Genomic DNA, 21,023 nt, shown 5'->3' with positions numbered 1-21,023 from the left:
TCATAACCACAGAATGTGAGCTCAGATCTACAGGGATGCAGAGGTCACATAGGCTCCTAAGCTGAATATAGGCCCCAGATCAGATCAAATTGATGGGGTTTACAGTCAACAATATATCTTTTTAAATTTTTTTATATTTATTTATTTTCCCTTTTGTTATCCTTGTTGTTTTTTATTGTTGTTGTAGTTATTGCTATTGTTACTGATGTCATCATTGTTAGATAGGACAGATAGAAATGGAGAGAGGAGGGGAAGACAAAGATGGGGAGAGAAAGAGAGACACTTGCTTCACCACCTGTGAAGCGACTCCCCTGCAGGTGGGGAGCCAGGTGCTCGAACCGGGATCCTTACGCTGATCCTTTGCTTCGAGTCATACAGTCAAAAAATATTTATACAACTTTCCCATATTTGGGAGATACTCTCATCCCTGATCCAGTTCTCTGGTCCTTTTTCCAGCCATGACATCATCTCCCCAGACAATAACTTATATCCACCCACATACCAAATAGAATATAACTAAAATAGGACTACTATCTACAAAACAGAGACCCCCCCCGCCCTCAACTCATCATCTGAATTATTCCAGCCTTTAGGTTCATGATTAGTCAACAATTTGCTTGGCTTTTTATATTAACTCCTTTTTAAGCCACCAGGTTCCAGATGCTAAGATGATGCCAACTGGACTTCCTTGGCCAAACAACCCCACCAATGTGTCCTGGAATCCTGCTTCCCCAGAGCCCTGCCCCACTAGGGCAAGAGAGAGATACAGGCTGGGAGTATGGGCTGGCCTGTCAACGTCCATGTTAAATAAATCATAAAAAAGAAACATTTGAAACATTTGCATGCACATGCCTGTGTGTGTGTGTATGTATGTGTGTGTGTGTGTGTGTTTGTGTATAGCCAGGGCCTTTGGCATGTGTGACTTCAATGCTCTGGACTTCTTATTTCAGATAGAGACACAGAGAAAAACAGGAGAGAATCGTTTCCTCCCTTGCCTAAGTGTCAGGCATTAAGCCAGGAAGGGAACCAGATTCAATTATTCTTCCTTTTTCTCTCACAGATACTGAGTGGCTTCTACACCACCATTCCTGTTTTGCTATAAGCTTAGTGGGTTTCCCAGGACAATTAAATAATCATTTTCCTTCTAATAAATGGACAGCTTCTTTACCTCTTTTGCCTCTACTAGTACCTAAATTTTTCTCTCAAGACCCCATCCCCTCTGCTCCTACAATTTTCGCTGATGGTGGAAAAAAGGGAGCTGCTGACCTTATATGTTGTCCAGACAAACAATATCCCAAATCTCTCTTTACTGAGCTTCCTGATAAGTCCCGTTAGTACAAAGAACTCTATGCTGTTCTCCTAGCCTTAAAAGCTGTACCAGAAGCCTTCAACCTTTTTTCTGACAGTGTGTATACTGTTAACTTACTTCCATGGCTTGCTCATTCCTATGTGAGAATTGATGACAACCCATTTTTTCCTCTCTTAATCCAAACTGCCTCTATGCTCTGTTCTCAAACTCAACCACTGTATATTCAACACCTTCGTTTCCACAGCCCTCTTCCTGGTCCCCTGTCCGAAGAGAATGCTGCAGTTGACTGCCTCACCTGCACAGGAATTCTCCTAGCCTCTGACTCTAATCCTGCTGACTTTCATTCCTTAACCCATGTTAATCTTAAAGTCCTTCGAGCTCGATTTCCTGATCTACCTCTGGCACAGTTGAAACGTATTCTTGCTACATGCTCCTCCTGTGCAGGTCTAATCAAGACATCTGCTGTTCAAACTCTTGGGGTTAACCTCCATGGCTTAAAAGCCAATGCTCTTTGGCAAATTGATGTCACCCACTTACCCAACTTTGGCAAACAAAAATATGTGTTTGTCTCAATTGATACCTTCTCTAAGTTTATGTGGGCTACAGCTCAGACAGAAGAAAGCTCAAAAAAGCTTATAAGCCATATGTTCTCCTGTTTTGTTGTAATGGGCATACCTCTTCAACTTAAAACTGACAATTGGAATGCTTTTACCAGCAAACAATTTAAAGATTTTTGTTCCCTCTGGAACATTACTCACACTATAGGTGTTCCCTATAATCCTCAGGGACAAGTCACTGTTGAGAGGGCCCATCATACCCTAAGGCTCAATTAAATAATGAAAAAGGGGAAATATACCCCCCCAATATTCAGCTGGCAAAATCCTAAACTACATTAAACCTCTGTAATATTTACAAAAATTCGAACCAACCTCCTATTATTCTTCATTGGCAAACACCATCCACCTTCCCAGCTATTAAGGTCAAATGGAAAGACCCACTCAATAAAATTTGGAAAGGGCCTGACCTCCTATTGACCATGGGAATGGGTTTTGCATGCGTGTTTCCACAGGATTACTCAAAACCTGTCTGGCTTCCTGCCCACCATGTCTGGCAATACCCACAAGATGGCACTGCTAGCTCTGAAGAACAACAAACACTGCAAGAGGAATGGGTGCAGGACGAACCCCAAGACTCATAATACAACATGGCAGAATCTGAAAAATCTGGTTCACAGAGCCCTCTCTTTCCCCCGCTTCTCTGAATATCTTATGCTATGACTGAACTTTTTTTTGAGTGAGTTGAATGACTAAATTTTTTGTATGACCCATTTTGCTCAGAGTACTCTGAAACTTAATTGACTTTATATAAAAATGCCAGCCATGATTTCTGGAGATGTCCAGAAACAATCCTAAAATTTTTTTTTTCTCTTTTGATTTTTTTTTTAAGTCTTGGTATAAATATGAAACGTTTAGTCTTAAACTGTGTGAGTAAAATAAGACAGTACAGATCTAAATTTGTGTTTGACATGATATGTCTTCGTAACAAAAGTTTTTCTCCTCCTGTTTGCTATAGAGTACATATTTATGTGTGTGTTTGAAGTTTGGTAAACATTAACTTTAAGGTTAAAAGTGTAACTTTTCTGAAGTTACATTCTTACCAGGCAAACTTAAATGAAGGAGTATTCAACATGATTCTCATAAAGGTAAAATTAATTTGCTAAAGTAACTGAGTATTTAAGGTAAAAGTCTAAATATTTAACATGACAATTCATCATCTGCAAAATTAAAATACAAATTCTCTATACTGGACATTTTTGAAGGACCCCCAAAATTCCCTGTAAACTAATCTTGTGGAAATTAATCCACAACAATCTGGCATCAATCTGGCATTGTAAATGTCCTAAGAAACATTGTCACTAATGTGTTAACTTTCTAAGTAACCTGAGTATTGTTTAAAGTCTAAGGTACAAATTAGTTAAAAATCAATATATTTTAACTAAATTTGGTCTGAAGATCCTGCTGTACAGAGACTACTACACAAGGTCACATAGGATGACCTTTAAACAAAATTATAAAGGTACTTAAACCAATTCTAATCATCAAGTTATCAATTATAGTTATATAATTACAATTATATAATTATACTTCTAACTTGTTATAAGTTTTTTCTTCACAAATAAATTTTTACAGATATGTCAAAGCCTTCACATGAAGAAGCATCTGCTCATATGGTAAGACAATAAACTATATAGAAGTCTCGCCATATACAACTTATGTAAATTAACAACAGCATCCACATACTTTTCTACACTTAACTGGTGTATTGTTGCCTGCCCTTGTCAGCCAACAATTTAAATACTTTTTCCCTTTATAACATCACCTGTACCAGACATCCCTGACAATCCCCAAAGACAAATGGTTGTTGAGGAGGCCCGCCAAACACCTAGGCACAATTAAGTAAAGAAAAAAAAGGGGGATACATCCCCCCAATATTCAGTTGGCTAAGGCACTAACTACATTAAACCTCTTTTAATATCTATAAAAATTCGAACCAGACGCCCTGCTAACCATGGGAAGCAGATTTGTACGTGTTTGTTTCACAGGAATCCCCGAAAATCCATTTGGACCCCTGTCCTCTGACATAGTCCACAAGTTGGCACTACAGTGCCCCCCCAAACCTATGATGTGACCTGACACAATCTGAAGAACCTGATTCACAGACTCCAAGGACAAAACTTTCTTACTGCCTTTCTCTCGCCCATCACTGTCTGCCCTTCTTGCTTCTGCTTCACATGTCACCTTTTAGCAGTTCCAGCTCACTCTCTACAGATAAGCAAAATTCCGGTGGCTGTCTTCGCCCATCAAGATAGGACGTGTGGCATTTCTTCCCCTGGTTGTTGGCATTGGACTGACGCTTCTATCGGACTTGCTGGTACACCTCTTGGACACTCCCTTTGAGCTGCTGGGCTTCTCAAGGACTGACTGCAGTAGTTCATGGACTTTGCAGCCAGTGGTCTCAGTAATCTGCAACACCAGAATACCCCTCTCGCCCCTCGGCCTATCAGGCCCCCACTCCTTTGCCTGGCAGGCCACAAGCCCCTTCGCCTGGAATGCCAAACGCCCCCTCACCTGCAGGCCCTGCCCCTTGGAGTCAAGAAATGTTCCCTCGCCTGCAGGCCCTGCCCCTCAGAGGCAGGAAACAACCCTTCGCCATTAGGCCCTGCCCTTTGTCGGCAGGAGACGCCCCTTCACTGTGTCCCTTCACTGTTAGGCCCTGCCCCTCGGAGGCAAATAACACCCCTTTGCCATTAGGCCCCACCCTCTCTGCCCATCATGCAGCCCCTTTCTGCCTAGCAGGCCTCTCTTCAGTCTCACACTGTCCCTTGCTACTCTTACTTATCGCTTCCTGTCTTATTCCAATTCTTTTAAATACACCTGCATGATATCATTCATGTTTCTGCTCAAAAGGGTTCTGTTCACCCCTACACTGCTATTCCCCTGACAGAAATGGAGTCTTTTACAGACACTGACAGACAAACTTTGCAGTCCCTTTGGAAGACCTTATGGAGAATGATCCAGCAATACCACTCTTAGGCATTTATCCAAAGGACATGCAAACACAAATTCAAAGGGACATGTGTTCATAGCTGCATTATTCACAATAGCCAAAGAGTGGAAGCAGCCTAGAGGCCCATCAACAGATGACTAGCTAATGAAGTTATAGAATACATACTACACTGCAATTAAAAAAAAAAAAGATGTTGTGTTGGGACAAAATAGATTGAAATGGAGGTGATTGTACTTAATGAAATAAGTAAAGAGATGAAAGACTACTACTAGACGGCTTCACTCATATGTGGAATCTAGAGACCTGGAACACATGAACTTGCAAAAAAAGAAAAGTAAACAAACTATCTCCAAGGCTTTGTGAAGACTAAGGTGGGAGAGTGAGTGCACATAGCTTTGGTGGCGGGTGCAGTGTGGAAATGTGCCCTGTAATCTTATAATCAAAAATTTAAAAATGGCTTAAGAAATATATATATGTAAGCTGTGCCAATTTTAGTTGGCTCTGATTTTAAACTCCAAAAAAAAAAAAATGCTGCACACGTGCATGCAAACACATATGCATGTACACATACACAGTCTACATTATGTGTAGATGCATGTACAGATGAAGACAACTAGCTGAATGTGTGCATCTACACACATATGAATTCACTATGAATATTTAAGTGGAATTTCTTGGCAAACATATGCAAACCCACAGAGCTATGCTTCCACATAAATATATGACATTTGAACATCTACACACATGAACACAGAAAAGTAGAGATTCTTTCAAAAGACTTCACTGCTGCGGCTTTCAAAACCAGGTTCTAACCCTCTGACTAAAGACTTCCCCACTCAACCCCATTCCTCCTTGGAGTGAACTAGATAGACCCTCCCTGGGAGCAGTGAACCAGGACAGCAGGGCCAATGTGAAGAAAGAAATGCTGCAAGGGACACATGCAACCTTCTCCTGGGCACTGTCAAGCAACATAAGCAAAGCTGCAGCCTCTCCCCCTCGCCATATGTGCCCACTGGCAGAGGCCAGCTACTTGCTGGGAAAAGCAATCTTCAGAATAGCCTGCTCACCTTGGTCTCAGCTTTCTCAAAGACAGTGACCTCTAAAAGGCAAAAGCACGGGGTTGGGGGAGGTGGGTAAAAGTGCACCTGGTTAAATGCACCAAATACCATGCAGAAGGCCCGGGGTTTGAGCTCCTCACCTGCGGGGCGTGGGGGAACGCTTCACTAGCGGTGAAGCAGGTTTGCAGGTACCTTTCTCTCTCCTTTTCTATCTCCCCTTTCATTTCAAATTCTCTCTATCCTGTCAAAATAAAGTAGAGAAAAGTGGCTACTGGGAGTGGTGTATTCATATTGTTGGCACTGAGCTCCAGAGATAACTCTGGTGGCAGTTAAAGAGAGACAGACAGCATGGACACTGTAAATAGCACTGGACTGAGATGGGGAAGGGGTCAGAGAGCAGTCCTGCCTCTAATCCAGCCACTTTAACTCAAACAGGTTTCCTTGGGCTTTCATGTCTACATAATAAGGGGAAGCCAGACATGATACATATTAAAGGTACTTCTTGCTGGAACATTCTAAGATACAAGGCAAATTTCAAGGATGGTGACTTGTCTCATAACTGATCTAGAGAAAAGACAAGTGCTTGGTATGGATGGAGCTGCTCCAAAGAGTTATCAGAAACAAGTAGAAAATCCAAAAGGAGCTAGGAGATCTCAATTCTTCTATTCAAAACACTCTCAAAAACATACCCCTTTATTTAGAGACTACTACAGAATACTGACAGCTACTGGTCTGGTTGTCATTTGATTGCTGAGTTAGCTCTTTGAAAAAGTACATTACATAAAAGGTACACATTAAGTAACTTCATGAGGTTAAAACCCATAATTCATAGCTACATTTCCATGGTTCTAGCTTACAACTTACAAAGAATTTTCACATCAATAAATTCATTCATTCCTCACTACAAAACTTGAAAGCAGTTGCTTTTTTTTTTTTAATTGCCACCAGGGTTATCACTGGGGCTCAGGGTTGGCACTATAAATCCACCATTCCTAGTGGGCATTCTTTTCTTTCTTCCTTTCTCTTTCTATTTCATTTGATAGGACAGACAGCATCCCCCCTATAGGTAGGGAGTGAATGCTTGAACCAGAGTCCTTGTGTGGTAATGAGTGCACTCAACCAAGTACACTACCACCTGGCCCCCTATTTTTTCTGTTTTACAGCTCAAAGAACAGAAAGGACTACTAGAACCTAATGAGTGTCAGAATCCAGGCCTTCTAGCATGAAGCCTCTGGTTTTTGTTTTGCTTTGCAGAGCTAGAGTCATTCACTTGCATGATTTCACTGCTGCAGACCACTTTTCCATTTAGGTAGACAGAGAGAAATCACAGCACTAAAGTTTCCTCCTGTACCACAGCCCCTCCCATGTGATGCCATGGCTCAAACCTGGGCTGCATACATTGCAAAGCCCATGCCCTCCCTGGTGAAAGCACTCTATGTATAATCTTCCCTCTAAACTATAAGCTTTTAAAATATAAGATGCTACTCTGAGAAAGCAAACATTTTCTTCCCCTGTAACCCTTTCTCACCTCCAACCAGGGTTATTGCTAGAACCCAGTGGCAGCACAATAAATCCACCACTGCTGGTGGCCACTTTTTCCTTTATTTTATTTTATTTATTTATTTTACCTGGTATTACAGAGAGAAATTCAGAGGGGAGGGGTTGGTAGAGATGGAAAGAGAAAGACACCTGCACCATGGCTTTTCCACTTGTAAAACTTTCTTCCTACAGGTGAGTCTGGGGGCTTGAACCTGGGTCCTTGCATATGGTAATGTGTACATTCAATTGGGTGTGCCACCACCCAGTGGCAAAAGAAAGCAGTTTAAACGCACAGAATCATTCTGATGTAAAAAACCAACCAACAAAGAAAATTTTATTTTCTTGACTTTCAGATTCCCAAATCCCTTCTTAGTCAAAGTGCCATTTCTGTTCTTTCAAGTACTTCCTTACCCCATGTCAATATGCATGTAGAATTTCTCTACTGAGCTGAAAGCCATCACTCCTCTAGCCTACCAAAGACTTTATTATGCCTCACCTGTAAAGCTCATGTATTTCTGGCTATTGGATGTCTTCTTTGAGTTATAAAATTCCAACACATCCAGTACTGCCTGAGGGTTTTTCTTCTGCTCTGACTTAGTGATGTTTGATGTCTGGAGCAGGCGAGCCCACTGCTCTGGCATCCCCTGTGAGAGAGACATGCAAGGCTGTCAGGAAGACACTAACACAGGGCACTCTGCGGGGAGGGACACCAGAGCTCCCTCTGGTAAGTACTGGCAGCTGAAAATAGGCTAGTTAGTCACTCATCTCTCACTATACCCTTAGGGCGCTACACAGGCCTCTTTTCAATACCTCTTTCACTGCTGCAGTTGTTTCACTGCTGCTCCTTCACCATGCTAGTAATCCTTTAGAGCAGGAAGCAAGTCTGATTTATCTCTATCATCAGGGCCCAGTGCATACCCTGCTGCCAAAGGGCTACTTATCAGATACCTACTTAAGGAATGGATAGTCTGTAGATGAGGAAAATGTCCCTCTTGTGAATATAAGATGATAGTAAGTATCTCAGGCAAAGGTAGTGCCATCAGGAAGGACAGAATCCAACAGTGTACAGCTGAAGATCAAAGACCAGTCCCAAGAGAGAGCTCAGTAAACAGAGAAACACGCCTTGTTGTGCACAAGGCTGCTTTGTGAATGGTGGAGCAGCGCTTTGATATCTCTCCCTCCTTCTGCCTGCTTCACTCTTTCTCCTTTCTTAATGACAGATTTTTTTTAAAAAAAACTATTCAGACTAGGAAAGCTACTCAGATCATGCATGTGCAAGGCCGTCAGTTAATTCCCCAGTACCACACTAAAACAACAAGAAAGCAAACACTCAAAGGCCTTATTGTGATCCAGGACTTACTGTAAACTCCCCTGTGACTGCATCAAAGCCAACATGAATTGTGTGCTCAAAATCTGAAGGAAGAGAAATTTCTGGCCGTTCCTTCTCCTTCTTTTTATTTGCTGCAAAAGAAACAGAAAGGGCGATTTAAAAAAAAAAAGGATATTATTACAAGTTCAGGCTTATTTAGTTCATTGCTAAGTTGAAGGCCCCTTAAGTACTATCTACTTCATATACGCATTTACAAAGCCTAGACTGGAGTAGATGCCCAAAGCATGAATGAGATTAAAGAAGCAGAAATAACACTCATCAGAGGTAATAGTCATGATCCTACCATTAATGAGTCAGTTGGTCCAAGGAAAATGAATTCCTTTTTCTGATTCCTCAACTGAAGAAAAAAAAAAAAAAGAAAGAAAGAAAGGAAGGAAGGAAGAAAGAAAAAAAAAGAAAGAAAGAAAGAAAGAAAAAAGGAGAAAGAAGGCCCTTCTAGCCCTGACATTGTACACTGTTTTCTTTTTTAAAATTATTATCTTTATTATTGGATCCAGACTGTCAGAAATCAAGAGGGTAGGGGGACACAGAGAGGGAGAAAGACAGAGAGACACCTGCTTCACCACTCATGAAGCTTTCCCCCTGCAGGTGGAGACATGGGGTTTGAACCTGGGTCCTTGCGCATTGTAATATGTGTGATTAACCAGGTGCACCATCACCCGGTCCCTACACTGTTTGCTTTTTATATTTCATTGCCAGAGCATCACTACTCTGAGATAATTGTTATATGGGAAACTGAGGAATGTTATGCATGTACAAACTATTGTACTTACTGTTGAATGTAAAACATTAATTCTCCAATAAAAAATAAAAAAAATACATAGGTAGGTAGGTAAATGAGGGAAAGATGACATAGCACTGAAGCTTCCTTTAAGGTCTTAGAGGCTGGATTAGAATCTGAGTTACATGCATGGCAAAGCAGGAAAACTACCCAGGTGACATACTTTTTCAGTCAGACATGCTGCCATACATAGTCTGCACTTCTATAACCTGCATTAGATCTGTCTGATCCTTAATCATAAGCTGCTTCTTTAAATTATTCTCAAATTATGGATGTTTAGAGTTAGAACTGGTTTTAATGATATAAAGTGCTAAAATTTATCAGATGATCTGCTCTATCCCTACTATATGGTTCCTGTTTATTAAATATCTTGCCCTGCTTTCCAGATTACTGCATTATAGCCACGAAGTTCCAGATGCTACCATAATTCCATCCTAAATTCCCTGGGCAGATGACCTCACCACTGTATCCCAGAACCTCACCTCTCTAGAACCCTACTTGATTAGGGAAAAATAGAAACAGTTTGGGTGTATGGATCAAACTGCCAATGCCCATGTCCAGGAGAGAAGCAATTATAGAAGTCAGAACTTCCACCTTTTGCATCCCAAAAAGAATTCTGGTCCATACTCCCAGAGAGATAAACAATAGGGAAGTTTTCAATGGAGGGGATTGGACACAGCACTCTGGTGGTGGGAACAGTATGGAATTATACCTTATTATTTTTTTTATATTTTATTTAAGAAAGGAGACATTAAAAAAAAACGTAGGATAAGAGGGATACAGCTCCACACAATTCCCACCACCTGATCTCCATATCCCATCCCCTCCCCTGATAGCTTTCCCATTCTCTATCCCTCTGGGAGTATGGACCTTATTATTATCTTACAATCTTATAAATCACTATTAAATAACTAATAAAGCACAAAAATAATAAGCAAAATTTTATCAAATATTTACCAGACAGTGGCATATCCTGAAAATTTTTTATGTACTATTTTACTGAATACACATAGAAACCTATAAAACACAGTTACACCTCCCCCACCATGTTGCTTTTTTTGTGTTTTCTGTTTGTTTGCTTGTTTGTCTCCTATTTCAGGGGCTTTATCACTCTGGGATGACTTTTTCAAACAGAGATAGGGAGAAAGAGAAAAGGATACCACAATACCCATAGTTCCTCCAGTGCAATGTGCAATGAACCTGGGTAGTGAGCAAGACAAAGCAGGTGCCCTATACAGGTGAGTTATTTGCCAGCCCCAGTACTCCCATTTTACAGGTGAAGAAACATAAGTACTTCTCTTTGACAATTTGCTTTACAAAGTTACAGTGACAGGTCTGTCTTAAAAGTAAGTGTTGGTCAACTACAAGCTAGAAGTACTATGGAAACCTGTGAGACCAGACTAGAACACCACCCCTTACAGTAAGTTGGCACGTGAGACCAGACTAGAACACCACCCCTTACAGTAGGTTGGCACGAGACGTCCAAGAGCCTGGAGTCTGCTTCCCCTTATAGAAGTTACATCCCATGCTGCCAGATAGTCACAGTACAAAAGTGTTGGCCCCATGTCAAGTCAGACTCTTTCCTTCCTAGAAATATCTAGGACTATGCACCAGTGGGATTTAAGTTCCACAGAGAATTCCAGCCTTCTCTAAAACTAAGGCTCCTTAACCCACAGCCCAGGAGGTGAAGCCCAGGAAGGGCTGGACTCCAAGTGATCTATGTGTCTGATATGGTGAATATCTTTTTCAATTACCACGTCTGAGTCTCACTACCAGAATGAGCACTAGCAATTTATAATAATACAGTAACAACACATAAAATAATCCTTCTTATTTGTATTATGCTCTCTCTCTTTTTTTTTTTTTTTTGCCTCTAGGGGCTCAGTGCCTGCACTATGAATCCACTGCTCCTAGAGGCCATTTTCCCCATTTTGTTGCCCTTGTTGTTACTGTTGTTTTTGTGACTGTTGTTGTTGTTGTTGGATAGGACAGAGAGAAATCAAGAGAGAAGACAAAGAGGGATAAAGATAGACACCTGCAGGCCTGCTTTACCATTTGTGAAGTGACCCCTTGCTGGTGGGGAGCTGGGTGCTTGAACTGGGATCCTTATGCCAGTCCTTGCACTTTGCGCCATGTGTGCTTAACCTGATGCACTACCACCCAACCCCTGATCTAATATTTATACAACACCTTTATTTCTATTAGTTCATCAGTCTTAAAATATCTATGTAATAATGAGGGCACTTACTTTGGTGCCCACTTCACAGATGAAACAAAAGCAGTTACAAGAAGCTAAGTAACTTCTGCCTCTGGCCTCAGAGCAAACTAGAAGCAGATATGAACAGAGAATTGAGGTCTTTGGACCCTTAGCCCCAGGCCCTTGGAATTCTGCCATTCTGCCTCTTATGGATTGCTGATGTTCATGAAGGTCTAATTTCTCTACAGTCCCAAAACAGTCCACTCCTGAAGATAAAACTTATACATCTACTCTAGGTCTCTGTGGTACCACTCAATTCCATGTATTTTTCCCTGTGGCCTGAATTATAAGTATAAACCTGCAGCTACACTCTGGTGCACTTCCAGGTAAACTACAGGCAGGATGAGCCATAGCACTGCTACTCAAGTCATCATCAATAACCCCTGCTCAAACCACACCCTGAAACTGCTGAGTCAGAACCTAAATTTATAAAAAGATTCTAAATGGTTCATATGTATTTAAAATTGTGACTCCTCCCTTGCACTACCATAAGCCAGAGCTGAGCAGTGCTCTGGTAAAATAAGTAAATAAATCACTCCAGAGAATGCAAAGGCAAACTGCAGAAGATATAGCTGATAAGGAAATATGACCGAAAATAAACAACGAATTCTTAAGACCACTCCCCCCAAAAACTCTAGCCCCATATAACAAGCAAGAGGCCTGCACTGACACCTCATTAAAGAAGATAAAGAGGACACACGAATAGAATGAATATTCGATAGCACATGGCATCGGGGAATTGACAGGTTGACAGTTTCCAACAAAATTAAACACATTCTTATCACTCAGCCAACAACTACATCTCAAACTGGGGAGATAGTTCAGTGATGGTGCACAGGATTTGTTATTCGAGAGATCCCAGGTTCATCCCTGGCACCACCAATAGCCAGAGCTGACCTCTGGTCAACAAAATCAAAACTATGTATATACTAGCACAACCAGGATGTAAGCTGGCAGTAATGCTGAGGGGTGTGTAGAGCAACTTGAACTTTCACTCACAACAGATGGGGATGCAAAGCAGCACAATAAGGCTGAATTCAAGACAGGTTGACAGTTTCCAACAAAATTAAACACACTCATCACTCAGCCAACAACTGCACCCCTTAACTTTCACCCAACTATGCTGAAAACCTATCTCCCCCCACACATACCTGAATACAGTCGTTTACAACAGCCTTGGTACCTTAAAAGTCTGAAAACTAAAGTCCAGAAAAGGCAAATCCATAAACAGAAGTAGATTAATGGTTGCCCAGGGATGAGTGAGGTATAGTGCTAATAGGTCCAAGATTTCTTTTTATAATAATAAATATATACTGGAATTGAATAGCTGAAATGGCTATACAAGCTACGAACTTACTGGATTTGGATAGATCTGTAGAAGAAGTACTTAAGAAGACAAGAAAAGGGAAACAAGAGTGAAACCTGGACTGAATGGGGTATACTGCAGCAAAGCAAAGGACTCTGGGTTAGTGGGGGGGGGGCAGGAAGGGTGTCAGGTGTCCAGTACAGAATGATGAAGACAGATGGGCTGGATGCAGGAATGGTGTGTAGACACCTAGCTTGGGGAGATAAGAAACTGTATTCACATGTCAACAATTGTCCTATAAACCATTATTCCCCCCAATAAAATGATAAAGAAAAAAACAACATTGAATTGTATACAATATGGTAAATTAAATTATATTCTAACTTTTAAAAAACTGCCATATTAACAAATGTAGAGCACATACACAATCAATTCAGTCAATGCAGAAAAGCATTTGTTAAAATTATAAGGGACTATATTTAAACTAATAAAAGCTATTGATAATTACCAAAAAACATTAGAGCAAGCATCACACTTAAAGGTAAAATGCTGAGTTTTACCTCTGAGATTAGAGATGAGATAAGGTGTTCCCTATCACCACTTCAATTAATCGGAATACTAAAGCTTTTAAAAATTGCACTTAGGAAAGAAAAAAGTAAAAGGAGTATTAAAAAGAAATAAAACTATCACAATTTATAGACATTATAATCATGAACACAGAAAACTTAAGAACAATCTTCCTCTCTTAGAGTAAGCAGATATATTTTTAAATAAGAACAGAAAGTAATAAAAGAGACAATAAATTAAAATTCTATCAAAGGGTGGAGTGGCGGCATACTTGGTTGAGTCACACATTACAGCGAGCAAGGACTGAGTTTCAAATCCCTGGCCCCCATCTGTGTGTGTGTGTGTGAGGGGGGGGAAACTTCATAAGTGGTAAAGCAGTGCTGCAGGTGTTTCTCTGTTTCTCCTTTTATTTTTTAAAAATATTTTATTTGGGGGCCAGGCGGTGGTGCAGCGGGTTAAGTGCGCACATGGCGCAAAGCGAAAGGACTGGCTTAAAGTATCCCGGTTTGAGTCTTTGGCTCCCCACCTGCAGAGGGGTTACTTCACAAGCAGTGAAGCAGGTATGCAGGTGTCTATCTTTCTCTCCTCTCTATCTTCCCCCCTCTCAATTTTCTCTTTGTCCTATCCAACAACAATGACGACAATAACAACAACAATAACAATAATGGTAAACAACAAGGTCAACAAAAGGGAACAAAAAGCCTCCAGAAGCAGTAGATTCATAGTGCAGGCACAAAGAAGACATAACACTGACGTAGTTCAGTTTTAAAATTAACTTTGCAAAAATCTTCCCAAGCTCAGAGAATACTGCTTTGGTTGTGAAAATGCAGCCAGAAAAAGATTCCATGTGAAGTGTTGCAGACTTCTCAGAATAAACCAAAGGTTCCAGCTACTAACCACAGGAACCAGGTTTTCCCCCCATAGAATCCTGTGCTCAGTGTCACCTATAACAGGCCCTCCAGTGAAGCTTCTTCCAATCACTTCCATGTCCACCACCACACACTAAAGTGAGGCTCTCGGTCAGCATTAGGTTATGTCCAAAGACATTTCTTTCTTTCTTTTTTTTTTTTTTTTTTTTTACCTCCAGGGTTACTGCTGGGGCTCGGTGCCTACACTATGAATCCACTGCTCCTGGAGGCTAGTCTTTCCCTTTTGTTGCCCTTGTTGTTTATTATTGTTGTTATTATTATTGTCGTTATTGCTGTCATTGTTGTTGGATTGGACAAAGAGAAATAGAGAGAGGAAGGGAAGACAGAGGGGGAAAGAAAGAGAGACATCTGCAGACCTTCTTCACCACCTGTGAAGCAACTCCCCTGCAGATGGGGAGCCAGGGGCTCGAACCAGGATCCTTATGCTGGTCCTTGCACTTGGCACATTTGTACCATGTGTGCTTAACCCACTGTGCTACCGCCCGACTCTCCACAGACATTTCTAATCATCACCAACTAACCAGACTATCATAGAAAATTCTTCTGTCTCATCTCTCAAATCTTTTGAGACCTGAAAAAATCCCTCTGGAAATGCAAAAGTAAAACCTAGGATTCCCCCCCCCCCCAGAGTTAAGGCTTTTATTAATGAAAGAGAGAGAGCCAGAGCACCACTCTGGCATATGAGACAATGGGCACTGAACTCAGAAACCTCATGCTTGAGGTCTCAATGCCTTATCCACTATGCCACCTCCTGGGTGGCATGATCTGTTTTATAGGCACTAGGAAGGATACAGCTCATTTGGTAGGGTGCATGCCTTGCCACACACAATTCAGGTTTAAACCCTGGGAGCACACAGCAGCAAGGGAAACTCTAGTGTGTGTGTTCTCCCCCACCCCCCAATGAAAAGCTGGCCAGGGAGGGGGCAAAATACACACACACACGATGCCCTAGCAAAAATGAACAGAAGACTGGGAGATAAATATGGTTAAGCACACACTTTTCATGTGTGAGAAACCAGGTTTGAGACACCATTTGGGTATACCATGCATAAAGGAGGAGTTTCAGGAATGGTGAAATAGTACCTCTCCCACCCATCCCCCACTCTCTCCCTTCCACCTGCTCTCAACTTCTATCTTGGAGGGTGAGAGAAGTCCACTGGGAATCATGGACTCATGAAGGCATGAACTCCCAGAAAAGCCTTGGCAGCAAACAAACAAAAGTAAAGGCACCATGAGTAAATCAGAGGTGTAAGCTGTGTTGAGAACAACAGAGAGAGCATGCCATTCTATAACAGATACTTCAAGAAGACCAGGTCCATGCTCATGCCTGAGACAGTTGCAGCAATTTACTTGCCTCTAAGTCTTTGCCACCCTCCCCTACACCACGAGTCATGGATACGAGATAAAAAGAAGGAAGGAAACGAAGGAAGGAAGGAAGGAAGGAAGGAAGGATGGAAGGAAGGAAGGGAGGGAGGGAGGGAGGAAGGAAGGAAGAAAGGGAAGCACTTAGCTTACATTTTAAAAAAAACTACTGGTAGGGAAATGATTCAACTGATAGACCACAGGATTCACATGTTCTAGGTTCCTAGTTTGATTCCCAGCTGTTGCACATACTGGAGTGGTGCTTTAGCTTCTCTATCATGTGAAACTCTATCTCACATGAAATTTAAAAAAAGTATTTTTAAAAACTTGTATAAAAGTTTCAAAAGTGCTTTAATATCCATAATGACAAATGGCAAAAATCCTACTAGTAATATAGGGTAGATGAAAATTATGATTATTTTGAATTTGCAGATGAAGCTAGGGGAATTAAGACAAACAGTCAAGAGCAAGGGGGCTCACTGTTTATAACAGTTAGAGGTAGGACTCATTGTAGGTTCTCTGAGCCCAGTTCTGAATCAGTTCTCTATGAAGCCGGTGTGATTCTCAAATCGTTTTTGAAGGGATGTCCACCCCACAATGGCTGCCAGGACTGCTGTGGGTCCTGCTAAGATTTACTTGGGCAGCAGCTGGACAAATGCCTGCTGGCTCAATGATAGATTCAACAAGCACAGAATCAAATTGAAAAAGGCCCCTAAAGAAAAGAGCAAGCCTCATCACTATGTACATCAATTATAGCCACAAGTCTTAAAGAAAAGGGGTACTCAGAGCCTCTGTGCCTATGACCATCTGTAACTTAGAAAGGAGAATGAGGTCACTAGACCATTTGTTAAAAACTTACAGCTCTATGCTTTCAATTCACAGTCCTGCAACTTTAATCTTGAGACAGTGAGATTTCTTTTCAGACCAGATCTGACCTGGATTACTCAGCTAGGATTTTCCAGAAGAACTTGTGTCTACAGCTTTATCACTGCCTAAAGTACTGTGCAGTGACCTACTTTCTTTTTACCTGCATATGCAAGTCTGATCCAGCTTCATCTTTATGTCACTTATGTAACTGTAACATTTTGAAGCTGTAGGAGGCTCTATGTATGTCTACTGGATTGATTCTGACTTTTTTTAAGTTAAGGCACTGTAGTCAACACAGAAGTAACTGACACAAATCCGGCCACCAGTTTACAGAAGAAAAGGTGACAGCCCAGAAATCCAGAGTCCCACCTCTGCACTCAGCACAAAAGAAAGATCATCCCTGCAGGTTCCAAAGACACCAGCTATTTTAGGCAATATTCTTCATTAAGATATAACTCACATTACATACAATTATAAAGTTAATATCCCATATAAAGTACAATTGGGTGGTTTTAGCACATTCACACAGAATTGGACAACCATTCCCACAATAAATTCTAGAACATTTTCATCAGCCCAAAAAGAACCTACATACTTCCAAGTCATCAGCCCTGAGTGCCTGCCTCCTCCAACAGCACTAGGCAACTACTCATCAAATTTCTGTCTGTGGAATTGCCTATTCTGGCACATTGTATAAATGGGATACATGGTCCTCTGTTCCATTTAACACAGTGTTTTCAAGGTTGTGGCATGTGATAGGCCTTTGCTTCATTTTACTAAGTAATTTTCCATTGTATAGATATACCAAATTTTAATCCATTCAGTACTTGACAGACATGTGGCTTGTTTCTATGTTTTGGCTATGATGAAGTTCATGAAAAAATTTTTGTATGGACATATGTTTAAGATCATATTTTATATTCATTCATAAGATAACTATGTTTATTTAACCTTTTGAGGCACTGTCAGGGTTTTTCTCAGTGGTTATACCCTCACATATTGTTTTAATTGATTTAATAATGATTGAGAAGGCCATAGAATAAGAGAGGTACAATTCCACACAATTCCCAGCACCATAGTTCTGTATCCCATCCCCTCCATTGGAAGCTTTCCTATTCTTTATCCCTCTGAGAACATGGACCCAGGATCATTACGGGGTGCAGAAGGTGGGAGGTCTGGCTTTTGTAATTGCTTCTTTGCTGGGCATGGGTATTGGCAGGTCAATCCATATTCCCAGCCTGTCTCTACCTTTCCCTAGTAGGGCATGGCTCTGGAGAGGTGGAGTTCTAGGACACAATGGTCCTTCACATATTTATACCAACACCATGTAAGGGTTAAAATTACTTCGTCTCCTTGCTAGTACTTATTATTATCTGCCATTTCTTTATAGGCTTCCAAGTGTAAATCAAGTGATATCCACTTGTGGTTCTTCTTTTTTGTTTGTTTTTTTCAGACAGAGAGACCATAGCACAAAACTTTTTTTTTTCCAAACTTTTCTTTAATATGGTGGGGGCTGGACTCGAACCTAGGTCGTGTACATGGCAAAGAAGAAAGAAGTGCACTTTTTGAATGAGCTATTTTGCCAGCCCTCCTTTGTGGTACTGATTTGCTTTTTCTTGAAAGGTTGATTTTTAGCATCTTTGTATATGTTTATTGATCATCTGTATGTCTTTTTTGAAGGCATTCGAGTCTACTCATACCCTTTGTCCAGCTGGTTTTTACTTTTGTTTGTTTGTTTGACTGTTTATTGTTACCAGGTTTATCACTGGGGCTTGATGCAAGCATGAAAAATCCATTGCTTCTGCTGGCCATCCCCCCCTTTTTTTTCTGATAGAAGACAGAGAAAAATTGGGGGGGGTGATAGAGAGGGAAAGAAAGAGACACTGCAGACCTGCTTTACCATGTATCACACACACACCCATCTCTACCCCATAGTCGTGGAACAGGGGCTTGAACCTGGTTCTACTGCATGGAAACATATGCAAACAACCAGGTGTGCTACCACCTAGTCCCTGTTCATTTTATAATTGAGCTTTTTTTTTTAGTTTTAATAGTCTCTTAAATATTTTTGATACAAATCTTTTAAAAGTCACATGATTTGGGAATTGCGTCTCCCTTACTCTGTGATATATCTTATAGTCTTCTCTGAAATACAAAAGTTCTTAGGCTTGATGATCTCTATCAGGCAGGAATATTTCCCTGTTTTGAGTGAGCAAGAACTTTCCAACATTTAAATTTGAAACGCCTTACTGCATTTAGAAACTTGGACTAAAGCCTACTTATTTATAGAAATCAAGAATCTAGAAAGATGACAATTTAAATGAAACTACTTTTGGGGGGAAAAAAACTCCAAATGAAGATAACTCAGTATTCTTACATCTGGTGAGTTTATACAGCTTTAAAAACTTCCAAAGTAAATCCATAGCTTCAGGTTGTCCAAAGTCCAGTTTGACTTTTATTTATTTTTTTAAAAGATGTCTTCTCTCTGTTAACTGAGTATAAAAATGGGTCTAGTTTCTATGGACTCCAGTCACTTTATGGAATACAAGGGAGATATCTAATGGGGGAGGGTAAGGTACTAAAGACAAAGAAGTATTAAGTTAAGGAAATAATAGGTCTTATATCCATATATATATATATGTATATATATATATTTTTAAAATTTTTTTAAAGAAGTGTTATGAAAGAAACAAAAATACTGTACTTTTATCTCCAGGTAAAATGGATCGGTAAAATCGGTCCTTCTTTTTCTTCTCCTCTGGGTTGGGAGGCAGAGGTTTGGAGCCATGGTTCAGGGTCCCAGCATCTTTGCCACCTGCTCCAATCATAGTGCTGGTATTTCTCATTGGAGGGGCCGGTGGTTTGTCTTGAATGTCGAGCCCGTTATTAGACATTGTAACCACCACCAGCAGCTACTGGAATTAGAAAGCAAAACATCATTTTTAGTATTTTAGAACAAAAGGAGATATACATTAAAATCTTTTAAGAGGAGCCAAGTGGCAGTGCACCTGGTTAAAAGTACACACTGCGGGAGTCAGGCGGTAGCGCAGCGGGTTAAGCACACGTGGCACAAAGTGCAAGGACCAGCAGCTTAAGGATCCCGGTTCGAGCCCCCGGCTCCTCACCTGCAGAGGAGTCGCTTCACAAGTGGTGAAGCAGGTCTGCAGGCGTCTCTTTTTCTTCCCCTCTCTGTCTTCCCCTCCTCTCTCCATTTCTCTCTGTCCTATCCAATGACAGCAACAACAACAATAATAATAATAGCCACAACAATGACGGAACCACAAGGGCAACAAAAGGGGGGAAAATGGTCTCCAGGAGCAGTGGATTTGTGGTGCAGGCACCAAGCTCCGGCAGTAACCCGGGGGGGGGGGGGGAGTACACATTGCGGTGCCCACAGACCAAGGTTTAAGCCCACAGACCTTGCCTGCATGGGGAAAGCTTCACAAGCAGTGAATTAGTACTACAGGCTTCTCTCTTTTTCACTCTGTCTCCTCCTCCTCTTGATTGCTGTTTCTGTCCAATAAATAAATGATTTGGGGGCCAGGCAGTGGCACACCTGGTTAAGTGCACATATTATAGTATGCAAGGACCTGGGTTCAAGGCCTTGATCCCCACCTACAGAGGGAAATCTTTATGAATGGTGAAACAGGGATACAGGTCTCTTCCCCTCTCTCTCCCTCTCCCTCCCTCTCCCTCCCTCTCAAATTCTATCTCTATCCAGTAATAAAAATAAATAAATAGGGAGCAGAGCTATAGCACAGCGGGTTAAGCACACATGGTACAAAGCTCAAGGGCTGGCTGACTTAAGGATTCTGGTTCAAACCCCCAGCTCCCCACCTTCAGGGGGTCACTTCACAGGCGGTAAAGCAGGCAAGCAGGTGTCTATCTTTCTTTCTTCCCCTCCTCTCTCGATTTCTCTCTCTACTATCCAACAACAACAGCTATGACAACAATAACAACTACAAACAAGCCCAACAACAAGGGCAACAAAATGGGAAAAATGACCTCCAAGTGCAGTGGATTCATAGCGCAGGCACCAAGCCCCAGCAATAACCCTGGAGGCAATAAATAAATAAATAAATAAATAGTAA

General features: G+C 41.2%; 1 protein-coding gene across 7 annotated transcripts in view; it reads right to left on the bottom strand.

The window, feature by feature from the left end:
• PAK1 (p21 (RAC1) activated kinase 1) overlaps positions 1-21,023 on the bottom strand; it is a 161,395-nt gene that overhangs the window by 54,204 nt on the left and 86,168 nt on the right. For 4 of the 7 annotated variants that reach the window (XM_060176706.1, XM_060176705.1, XM_060176708.1 and 1 more), the window contains exons 2-4: positions 19,637-19,847; positions 8,834-8,934; positions 7,970-8,117 (exon numbers count right to left, since the gene is read on the bottom strand). In XM_060176706.1, the coding sequence (XP_060032689.1) occupies positions 7,970-8,117; positions 8,834-8,934; positions 19,637-19,826 (439 nt within the window). In that variant the 5' untranslated portion in view covers positions 19,827-19,847. The remainder of the gene's footprint in view (positions 1-7,969; positions 8,118-8,833; positions 8,935-19,636; positions 19,848-21,023) is intronic. The other 3 variants (XM_060176709.1, XM_060176710.1, XM_060176711.1) reach the window with 1 other exon arrangement.

This window comes from Erinaceus europaeus, chromosome 17, assembly GCF_950295315.1.
Source record: "Erinaceus europaeus chromosome 17, mEriEur2.1, whole genome shotgun sequence".
Lineage (NCBI taxonomy): Eukaryota > Metazoa > Chordata > Mammalia > Eulipotyphla > Erinaceidae > Erinaceus > Erinaceus europaeus.
Note: the sequence above shows the minus strand (reverse complement) of the source record. Positions and strands in the feature narration are given on the sequence as shown.